Source organism: Canis lupus, chromosome 34, assembly GCF_003254725.2.
Source record: "Canis lupus dingo isolate Sandy chromosome 34, ASM325472v2, whole genome shotgun sequence".
Lineage (NCBI taxonomy): Eukaryota > Metazoa > Chordata > Mammalia > Carnivora > Canidae > Canis > Canis lupus.
Genome location: NC_064276.1, coordinates 35,099,851 through 35,110,991, shown reverse-complemented (window position 1 = coordinate 35,110,991; position 11,141 = coordinate 35,099,851). Strand labels below are relative to the sequence as shown.

Below are 11,141 nucleotides of genomic sequence, written 5' to 3'. Positions count from 1 at the left end.
TTGCATCAATAAAGCAAACACTCAGAGGAATTACAGAGGGAACAGAGCTAGGAACGCTCACCACCCTCAACCTTCGTTCCAGTTGGTTCTCTATATCTACATCACGTTTCTGATTATCTATCAGATAAAAGCCGTCACCTCCCTAACAAAGCTTGCTTCATTTCTCCGCGTCCTTGTGACAGTTTCTGATGAAGGCTGATCAGACAAGTATCCCAGAGGGTGTCTCCATCACTCGGGGGCCAATGCCAATGCCAATGCCAATGCCATGGCCGCACAGACCCTCGCTCACCCCTTCCGCCCCCTGTTTTGTATCCTGCACGACCAGTGTTAGTTTGCTAGGGCTGCTTTAACAAAGCACCACAAACTACGTGTCTTAAAAACAAAAACGTATCATCTCCCAGTTCCGAAGGCTGGAAGTCTTCGATGAGGGTGCAGCAGGGTTGGCCCCTTCTGTGAGGAAGATGCACACTCCATGGCTCCCTCCCAGCTTCTAGTGGTTTCCCAGCAATCCTCGGTCTTCCTTCACTTTTAGATGCATCCCCCTGGCCTCTGCTTTCATCTTCACACCTCATTCTCTCTGTGCCCAAATGTCCTCTTTTTACAAGGACATCAGTCATAGGAGATTAGTGCCCACCCTATTCCAGATGACTTCATTGAACTAATCACATCTGTAACCACTATCTCCAAATAAGGGGGCATTCTGACTGCTAGGGTTTGGGAAGGCTTCAGCATAGGAATCCAAGGGGGATGGGATTCAACATCTAACACATCCCTCCTCCATCCCTGGAATGATCCGGTTTTATCTGTCATCCTGTGTAATGTGTTATATTCTTTCTTCACTGAACATCACTGTTTATGTGGTCTCATTTTTCTGCAATAGGCAGACTATGCCGTATAATAAGAAAAATAATGAAACACAAGCTTTCCAGGAAAAAAGCAAAAACAAACCTTACTCCTTGCATTGTGATTGAGGTGCTCATGACCTCCCACTCTAGACTTACAGCTCCATGAGAGCAGAAACCATGTCTTTGCATCGCCCCCCACCCCACCCCAAGCCTAACACCGTGCCTGGCACATAACAGATGCTTGGTATATACTGGCTAACTTGAAATTAAATAGATATATACATTAATTTCTCACAAGAGCTCAAATGAAGCAATTGTTCTTGCAGCATCCCTGGTATATATGTGACACATTTTCTCACAAATCTGGAAATCTTTTTAAAAAAAGGAAAAGGAAAAGGGAAAAGACTGCTGACATGCTAGGCTTTGAAATGACTGCTGTATACAATGGCACTATGCACCTGTGGTGATATTGAAGGTGTTGTCAAGAATTAAAACACAGTATGAAGCAACACTGTCAAATCTAGGAGGAAATTAAGCCAGTAGGTCCATCACCCAACCCCTGTGAACCAAACGACCTCATTTCACCTGATTCTTCTAATTAGGTTGTGTTTGCAAAGCCTCTAGAAGCAGACAAGTGTGACATTAAGTGCTAAGTAGTATTAATTAATAATATTGGTAGATTACAGGGGCTGGTACTGCTTATAAATGTAAATGTCCTAGGCTTGTCAGCACAGTAGTTGGAATCAATGTTCAACTGTACTTTAGGAGCTCTTTGTAGAATTGTGTAACGCTTCCACCTTCCAAAGAAGGTAGCTTCATCTCATCTTTGCACTCTCTAACTTGTCAGGACTTTGGAAATCATCTAACATAATAGTTCTCAGCTCTATCAGGCCCAGCACCTCTTTTCTGTAATAAAGGTTTGGTTATACCCCTCTTTAATATCCTGAAGCAAAATGCATGAATAAGCTACGTGTATTATAACATATCTCAGTGTGTAAACACAGGCCAGCACACAGGGAGCTGTCAGATGCTTTTACTATATAAAGGATCACCGTCCGCGTGCCAGTTCCTAACGGCAGGCTGTCACAGGTGTGGTGATGGGAGGTGCTGTGCCATGGGTGGTGTTGTAAGGGGGGCCTTGACTTTCTGAAGCAATGAAGAATTCCTTTTCAGTTCCAGACCAAAGAATTTACAATCATCCTTTCATTTACTCTATAGTTGCATTCCTGGAAAAGTCAAAGCACTTGTGTATTAAAACCATTCCTGAAAAACCCCATGTGTTTATACATGAAACAATTAGGTTTTACGTTTGGATCATCATAACCAGAATTTTCATCTACAAAAATGTCTGTGAGAATATTGAAAACTGGATGACACCAATCGGGTTAGCACCTCTGGGGCTCACCCACCACATGCCAGGAACATTTCCTCTTCCTCAATCTCGGAGAGCAAACAATGCTCAAAACGGTTTTTCATTTTATTTGAGAGCAAAGTTCCAAAACAACTCGATGGGGTGGGATTGTCCCTCTTGAAAGTCACAAGTCTAATTTTACATCTTTGTATTTGGAAAAACGAGGATGTTGTGTCCCCAGAGAATATGCCCCCAAATTACAAACCAAGTCTTGGCAGACCCAGAACAGGTGAGCATTTTCGGTGTGCCAGGCATTGTCTTAAGCTCTCTATAGATACTAATCTAATCTTCACATCAACACTAGGCAGGAGGCTTATTATCCCCATTATACAGTTGACACTGAAGCACAGAGAAATGGAGTAACTTACCCAAGGTCCCACAGCAGTAAGTAGCAGAGCTCTGACTCAGACCTTCTTCTTCAGAACGACTCGGGGACACAGTGCAAACGACAGATTGTTGTTTCAGACTGGAGGCCACACAAAAGGGGAAAGGCAACCCTCCTGCATTATGAGTACACAAGAGAAACCCACTCAACCAGTTCAGTATATTGACCTCCAACCACACCTCCAAGTGAGAGCCTGTTCCTGCTTGGTCTCATCATCTCCCTTCTTGTGTTTTTCCGCAGGCATTCATGCCCAGAAGAAGGCTGCTTTGGGTCCCTCCGGACCTTTCCTAAAAAGGAGATCTTTGCTCACTAGATGAGTTCCAGAAGCATCCACTAAGGCTCCCATAGCCCTCTTCCATCAGTCGACCTTCACCGTAACCACTATCACGCAGGATGAGTGGCTTCCTTGCCTCCCTGGACCCCCGGCGGGTTCAGTGGGGGGCCGCCTGGTATGCCATGCACTCCAGGATCCTGCGCACCAAACCAGTGGAGTCTATGCTTGAGGGAACTGGGGCTACCACAGCCCATGGCACCAAGCTAGCCCAGGTGCTCACCACCATGGACCTCATCTCACTTGGCGTTGGCAGCTGTGTGGGCACTGGGATGTACGTGGTGTCTGGTCTGGTGGCCAAGGAAATGGCAGGACCTGGTGTCATTGTGTCCTTCATCATTGCAGCCGTGGCATCCATATTATCAGGTGAGTGTCTCAGTACAGTGGAAGGCCTGTGGAAAGTGTGCTTGCCAGTCTGTCACTGCTCATCCTGCACTTCTAGAATGTTCATCAGTGAGATGTATGAAGTGTCAGCAAAGGCATCGTTGGGCTCCTTTTTTGCCTTGACTGCCAGGGAGTTCAAGACTCAACTGTAGTAGCTTCCTTTTTCTTTTTTTTTTTTAATTTTATTTATTTATTCATGAGAGATACACAGAGAGAGGCAGAGACACAGGCAGAGGGAGAAGCAGGCTCCCTGTGGGGAGCCCAATGTGGGACTCGATCCCAGGACCCCGGGCTCATCCCCTGAACCGAAGGAAGATGCTCAACTACTGAGCCACCCAGGCGCCCCTTTGCTTGTTTTTTGATACAAATAATTAATCTGGTGCCCGGCTTCCTCCCAACTTCTCATTCCCTGTCATGTCCTAATAGCTCCATTTTTATCCTAACTCTCCCTTTCAATGGAAGATAGGTCAATCCCTTTGTGGGGAAGTGGATATAGCGAGGATTATAAATAATACATAAGGGGTAGGCAGAGGAGCAAAATGACAAGTCACTAAATCTGATATGATTGGGATTTGATGAGCCAAAAACTGGCATTGTGACCCCCAAGCAGGAGGAAACCAAGCTAGGAAATATAGAGCCATCATGAGAATCACAAAGCACCATCTGCCACAAGCGCTTCAACAGATTGTATCCTACAGAAGTAGTTCAACCAGTGCCATCGCTCCCCTTGAGAAAGAATCATAAAACTCATTTTGTCAATAAGGTACCAGGACTTATATATTGATAATTTGTGAAATGGCTCTCCTATTTTCCTTTTCCTTCTCCCTCCTTCTCTCTTGAGCTGTGATCCACAGTATCTTCTTTCCAGGAATAGGTCAATAGATAATAACTTGGAAAAGAAGGAAAAAAGAACATATCCTGCTTCTTGAGCATTATATTGCATGAAGTTTTGCTGGGTTTTTGGTGGCAAATCATGTGGGTCAAGTCATGTCCTGGCAGGAAACCTCATGGCCTCTTTCACTGCTTCGGAAGCAAGAATGCTCGCGTGCTTCTGGATTCCCGCGTACTAATGCATGCCATCATCACAAGAAAAGTTCTACATAGATACTGTATGTCCAGACTAGCCTTCGTCCGTGGGGAATGCACAGGCCAGGAACACACAACCAGAAAGTGCACCGGTTTATATTTGACATCTTTTTAACTTAATGAGGGAAATAATTCTAGACTGATTCTATTTCTCTCTCATCATGGCTTACTTCTGTTGGTTATATAACGATCCCTCTTCCTGAAGTCATCTCTAAGATGTATCGATAGCCTAATAATTGAGGTTCCTTCAGAAAAGAGGACTCTTCTTATAAATGAAAATAAATTATTCACATGGGTGAATTCTGTGGATACTTCAAATGCCTTTAACCCAATTGCAATCATTTCTAAGCTTATTGCCAAAGAAACTATTTGGAGGAAGTTGCCAGATTCCTATTCACTATAAATTTATAGATCTAGAGGACAAAAATAGCAATAGTAGGACAAGAGACAGACGTAACCAGGGGTCCCACCAAAAGCACAGAGCAGAGGGCTAAGAGTCCTATCCAGTTAATGCAGACTGACCACTCTCCTCTAGGTCCATTCTGTTATGGTCCCATCCTCCAAACTACAATGAATCCTGCAAACAAATCACCCACACTGCATCCTTCACAGCACTACATTACATTTAGAAACTAGATCCAGGCTCGGTTGCATTCTGGAAGGCTGTCGCCCAGTCAAGGTGCCCATGGCATTATATAACCGAGATTTTTCTGCTTCTCATATGGAGGACCCAAGACTGATCCAGTCAGTGCTCTGTTGGGACCAGCTTCCACCTGCTGCAAGAGTCCTAATTGTACACACCTCTCCCTAACTCTGCATTCAGCAGGGTCATGTTGTTGTTAACTTGAAATTGGCCATAGTGGGCGCATTTATACCATAAAAATCAGCGAATGCTCCAAATAGAGTTTGATTGGTTGGTTGGTTGGTCAGTCGGTTGGTTGGTTATTTTCAGAGAGTCAGTTGTTAAGCATTTACCAACACACCACTGGCCCAGCTCTACTGAAGGCCCTGGAACTGCCCCGTCACTGGTGTCTTCACCACTGCACCAAGCACCAAAAGAAAACCCCTGCCTCTCCCGCAATCAGGGACTTTGGAACCTGGCTCTGCCCCGACTGGCTGTGAGACCTTGAGCAAGTTCCATAACTTTTCTGAGCCTCAGTTTCTCCACTTTGAAAATGGTCATAACAATAGCTCCTTCAGAGTCACTGTGAAGATTAGAGATGCCTGGAAGTGCCTGCTGCAATGTCTAGCACATAGCACTAAATAAGCAGTTATTATTATTGTGTGCCAAACTCTGTATTCAGAGGTTGCCATACAGCATCACATTTAAGACTCGTAACATCTTGGTGCCATGTGTAGGTGGCTTAGTTGGTTGAGCATAAGACTCCTTGTTTCAGCTCAGGTCATGATCTCAGGGTCGTGAGATCATGCCCCGCATCACATGGCACTGGGCTCCTCGTTCAGTAGGGAGTCTGCTTGAGATTCTCCCCCCATTCCCTCTCCCTCTTCCCACAGATCCTCTCTCTCTCTCTCAAGTAAATAAATCTTTAAAAAAATTAGTGATATCTCTTCAAGATAGGTTTTATTCTCTCCAGTTTTACATGTGAGAAAATTGAAATTTAAATACCAGAACTTAGATTCAAATTTGTTATACCAACAACATCTTTCAATGTTGACTATAAATTTAAATTACTTGGGGAAACTTTTTTTTTTCTAAAGAATGGTTTGAGGGAGAGAAGTCAATTTTATTGAGTTATAATTACATACAGTAAAATGTAGCCCTTTAAATATACAACTCTATGAACTTGACTAACACCTATAATTATGTAACCTCCACCAGAATCAAGATACAGAAGAGTTCTATCATCCCCAAATAATTCCTTCATGTTACTTCTTTGCAAATCTCCTCTCCTCCACCCTCAACCCCTGGCAACCACTAATCTGTTTTCTGTCCCTATACTTTTGTCTTTTCCAAAATGTCATATATGTGGAATCATTCAGTACATAACCTTTTGAGTTTGGTTTCTTTCACTTGGTATGAAGCATTTAATATTCATTCATATTGTATATATCAGTGGGTCATTCCATTTTTTTAGTAGTACCCCATTATATGGATATACTACAGTTTATTTATCCATTTACTAGTTGAATGTTGAATTGAGTTGCTTCCAGTCTGGGATCATTACAAATAAAGCCATTACAAATATTTATGTACAGGTTTCTGTGTGAACACAAGTTGTCAGCTCTCTTGAGTAAATACCTAGGAGTAGAATTATCAGATTGTGTGGTAAGTGGAGGTTTAACTTTATAATAAACTGCTAGACTCTTTTCCAAAGTGACTGTATTATTTTTCATTCCCATCAGCCATACCTGAGAATTCCAGTTGCTCTGTTCCTTGCAGGCTCTCAGAATTGTCAGCTGCTGCTTTTTGTTGCTGCTTTGTTTGTTTGCCATTTTAAAAGGCATATAGAGATATTTCAATGTGGTTTTCATTTGCATTTCCCTAATTGTTAATATTTAAAGCATCTTTTTATGTGTTTATTTGCCATCCATCTTCTTTGATGAAGTGTTCAAATCTTTTGCTCTTTCTTTAATTGGATTCATTTTCTTATTATTAACTTTTAAGATTTTCTTACACATTCTTAATATAATTCCTTTATTAGATATGTGATTTTGTAAATATTTTTTCCCAGTTTGTGGCTTGTCTTTTAGTTTTCTTAGAATTCCTATTTATTTCCTTTTAAAAATGCTGAGGCCCAGGCTCTACCTCGAGAGATTCTAATTCAGTCAGACTGAAGTAAAGCTCAGGGAATTTTTTTTTTTTAAAGCCTCAGAGAAGTCGAATGTGCAGCCAAGGTTAAGAACTACTCTTTCACAAGTACCAAAACTTAACTCCTGCTTCAGCTATAACCTACAAAAAGAGAAAACATAGGTTAGGATATAAATTATTTGGCCAGCAGATTCTTAAGAGATTTTCTCGGCTGTGGCATCATCCTCTGTGCCATGCAAACCAGCTCATAACATGAAGCAAATCTGACTAAGAGAGAGTGACTTCCTCTACAATATGACCAGAGCCAAAGTTACAGTGACCCCAAGCTCCTCCTACCAGTCATGCCCCAGCCCAGTAATGCCCACAGCCTTATCACAGGTAGAGGGAAACTTATCAGAGGAAGTAGTTTATGCTGTAACCTTTACCCTCTGTCCATAAGGTCTTATCTACCCTTTAATAGTTCAGCAGGCCACAATCAGAACCCAGGCCCATACCAAACCTAGAAAACTCTTTGAATACACCAGATTAATAAACAAGATAGGGGGAAATAGTTTTTCTTCCTGGTTCCCACCTACAACCATATTGAGAGACTGAAGGACGGAAGCAGGATGGCTTCCAGAGGTTCTCTAACTCAGTTGACTCAGAGTGAAACCCAAAGCAAAGCCACCATGCCAGTGACATCTGGCCACCAACTCAAAGCCCTAAAAGCATCCTATGAACTTGAGTAAGGACTCCTGCTTTGACTTTTTCTCCTAAGTTGATTTCCAGTTCTCTTTTAATATTATCACATTTGAACCCCAAACAGAATGTAGGCCTGAATGACTCCTGAGCTCATGCACGTCCTACAATGACCCTTTAGGCCCATATCTCAAATAGGGATTAAGTGACAGTGTGTTTACACGGCATCGGTCCCCAGGCTGATGCACAATACCAGTAAGTTTTATCATCTACTCATAAGAAACTATTAGACAAAAATCTAATAAGATGTGATTCAGTAAAGATGTATTGCGTACCCACCATCTACCAGTCCTAGGGCAGCACCAAAAACAAGTAAGAAATTGTTTCTACTCTAAAGGACCCATTGCTTATTGGTAGAGGCGAACACCCAATGGGATGGGTAAGTATGCCAATAATAGTAGTAATAATAGTAGTAATAGCAGCAGCAGCTACCATTTATTAGTACTTCCTGCATACCAAAAGAGTTCTAAGTGCTTAACATGTTATGTTACTTAAGCCTCACATCGACTCTATGTGATAAATGGTGTCATTATCCTTACATTACAGATGAGAAAACAGCGGCTTGTAAAAAGTCTGGGAACTCGCTTTAGGCACCTGATTAAGAAGTGACAGAGCAGGGAATAGAGTGAAAGCAGTCTGACTCCAAAGCCCACATTGTAATCACTGCTCATCTGCTACCATATTAGCAGATGAGGGTCAGATTCAATCGCACACAACAGAAAACCAAAAATGAGAGACAATTTCACCTCTTCCTTGTGTAGAAAGAATCTGGAGGGAGGCTGCTATTGTGGGTCTGCAGTCGTGGGGACTCAGGCCCATCTTTGTGCTCTACCACGGAGGGTGCTTGGCTTCCATCCTTAGGGTGACTTCAGGATCCAAGGTGGCTGCTGGAGCTGCAGTCAGTGCATCCAAGTTCCAGAAGGCAGGAAGGAGAACAGAAAGTTGAGGCAGGTCATTTCCCATATTTCTGTCCCCTTTTTAAGAAACTTTTTCATAAATCCTTCTCTATAACTTACATTGGTTGAAACAATTGGTCCCAGGAAGTGAAGCTATGAAGGGTAGTCTTCTGACTGGCTGTATTGTCAACCCCAGTATTCCAGGAGCTCTGTTGACAGGAAAGAAGAGGAAAGCTGGCTGTCACTGCCACACCTATAGTGGATGCACAACCCCCAGGCCCTCTAGCTTGCTGAGGTCAAGTTGTTCTGAAATGTTTAAGTAAAATTGGTTCTTATTCTCAGTAAATGTACGATTGGAAAATCTAGAGTCCCCCTCAATAACTCAGTAGGGAGTCGTGAGGCTTACCTCACGACTGATTATGCCAACCCTGAATCTGCTCCCACGGAGTCTCTATCTCTCTACAATCTAATCCCAACCATTCTCCAAAGAATATTGTCCCCTAACTAAAATGGTCCATCAGGATCATTTATGAAACAAAGTGGGTTCTTAGAGGAGGGGCTTGGGGGCCAAGCGGGAAGGTCTGCCCAAGGGGGACAGGCCAAGAGATCATTCGGTCAGTAAAGAAGTTCAGCAACACGAGCAGATCCGTATTGTAGTAACACGGTGGGGAAAGAGTAGGGGTGGCGACACTGGTTATGCACGTATTGTACAGAACAGGCAAGGGGTTAAGGGTGGAGATGGGAAGGAAGCTTGGGATGTGGACAATGTGAGCGTGGGTGGGCGAGGAAGAGTGTGGCAGAGGGGCCCATGTTCTCTCCACTAAGGAAAGGCGCAGCAAATGAAAGTGTATTTGAAATAATGTCATGAGAATAACGGATTTACAACACAGTTCTGGTGACAGAAAGTGAAAGTAGAAGCAGAAAACCCAAGGAAAAGGGACCCACCACCACTGAACACCACCGAGGACAATAAGCAAATCCGTGTGTGCAGAACACCAAGGCGGGGCTCCCACTTAGCACCTCCTTCCCATTCTCACCAACACAGAGGAGGGAAGGGTGACTTCATTTCTTCCCTCAGCTGAGGAGCCAGACAGTCAGTGGTTAAAGTAACTTCCAGAGAGTCTGACAGATACTTAGTGGCAGGACCAGAAGCCCACCCCCAGAATCCAGGGCTCCAGAGCTCCTGCTCCTCCATCAGCAAGTGCTGCTGAGACCCTTGAAGCCACGCATCCGAAAGGCAATGAGGCCCGTAGGACTGAGTAGCATTTTTCTTGGCATTCTTAGTTTATGGTTTAGCCCTAGGGCTTATAATTTGAATTTCCTGCCATCCTCATTTGCTTTTTGGCATCCTCTGATCCATCATCAGGCGAGACCAGGGCCACCGAGTCCCTGGGAGGTGGCAAGGCGAGTAGCGCCCTGTCAAGCAGATGCCTTTCCCACAGGCAAGGCTCCCCAACCTCCTCCCAGGGCTGGACCTCCACAAAGCCTAGGCAGGATCTCTGAATTGCAGTGCTCATCTCAGTTTGGATTTTCATGACCGAGGAAGATTTCTAGAGACTCCAAGTCTATTTAGATAGTCTGCTGAGTTCCCTTGTTTTGTCTTTCAGAACAGATCATTTTCCCCTCCTCCAACTGAAGCCAGACTAGAGAGGTGAACACAGGAGGGCTGGCCCTTCTGCATTGCTGATGGTTCTCAGTGACCTAGGATCACTCATTCATTCTACAAGCTCACATCCCTTTGTTTGCCCAGAACACTGGAAACACTGAAAGGAAATGCAAAGATAAACAGATGCATGCCAGTCTTCAAGCTTCTGGAAAACTAGTTCTCCAAGATAGTGTCCAAACTCACAGCTCTGTGTCGACATCTTCATAAGGATAGCAGCTACCCTCAATGTTGTAAAGTCTCTGAGACATAGACTTGGTTAAAGTTAGTCATTATTATTATTGCTGTTGTCGTTTTTATTATTATTAATCCAATACTGTGCCCCAAGCACTGTGCATTTAATGCTCTCAACTTCCCTCCTGGGTGACCACTCGTGTCCACATTTTATCAGTCACAACAGCTAAACCACTGGGGACTTCCGACGTATCATCTGGCACTAGCTACACACAGCTACGTAATCCAACAAATCCTACAAAATAAGTGCCATTGTATATGAATTTTGCAGATGACAAATATGAGGCTCAGAGAGGTGAGGTCATTTATCCAGGCCCTTAAGGCAGTCAGTGGCAAAGGTTGAACCTACATTTGAATCTGCCTCGCTCCAGGGGCTATTAACCCCCAGCTGCTTTATG

General features: G+C 43.7%; 1 protein-coding gene and 1 long non-coding RNA gene across 3 annotated transcripts in view; one reads left to right on the top strand and one right to left on the bottom strand.

Annotated features, from left to right (window-relative positions):
- Positions 1-11,141, top strand: part of SLC7A14 (solute carrier family 7 member 14) — a 111,700-nt gene that overhangs the window by 49,951 nt on the left and 50,608 nt on the right. Inside the window, exon 2 of the mRNA XM_025425567.3 lies at positions 2,882-3,338. Coding sequence (XP_025281352.1) covers positions 3,035-3,338 — 304 coding nt within the window. The 5' untranslated portion in view covers positions 2,882-3,034. The remainder of the gene's footprint in view (positions 1-2,881; positions 3,339-11,141) is intronic.
- Positions 1-11,141, bottom strand: part of LOC112645953 (uncharacterized) — a 59,339-nt gene that overhangs the window by 3,055 nt on the left and 45,143 nt on the right. For both annotated transcript variants that reach the window (XR_004812039.2, XR_003127372.3), the window contains 4 exons: positions 8,967-9,055; positions 8,697-8,843; positions 6,813-7,353; positions 2,625-2,756 (listed from right to left, as the gene is read on the bottom strand). This is a non-coding gene — a long non-coding RNA (uncharacterized LOC112645953). The remainder of the gene's footprint in view (positions 1-2,624; positions 2,757-6,812; positions 7,354-8,696; positions 8,844-8,966; positions 9,056-11,141) is intronic.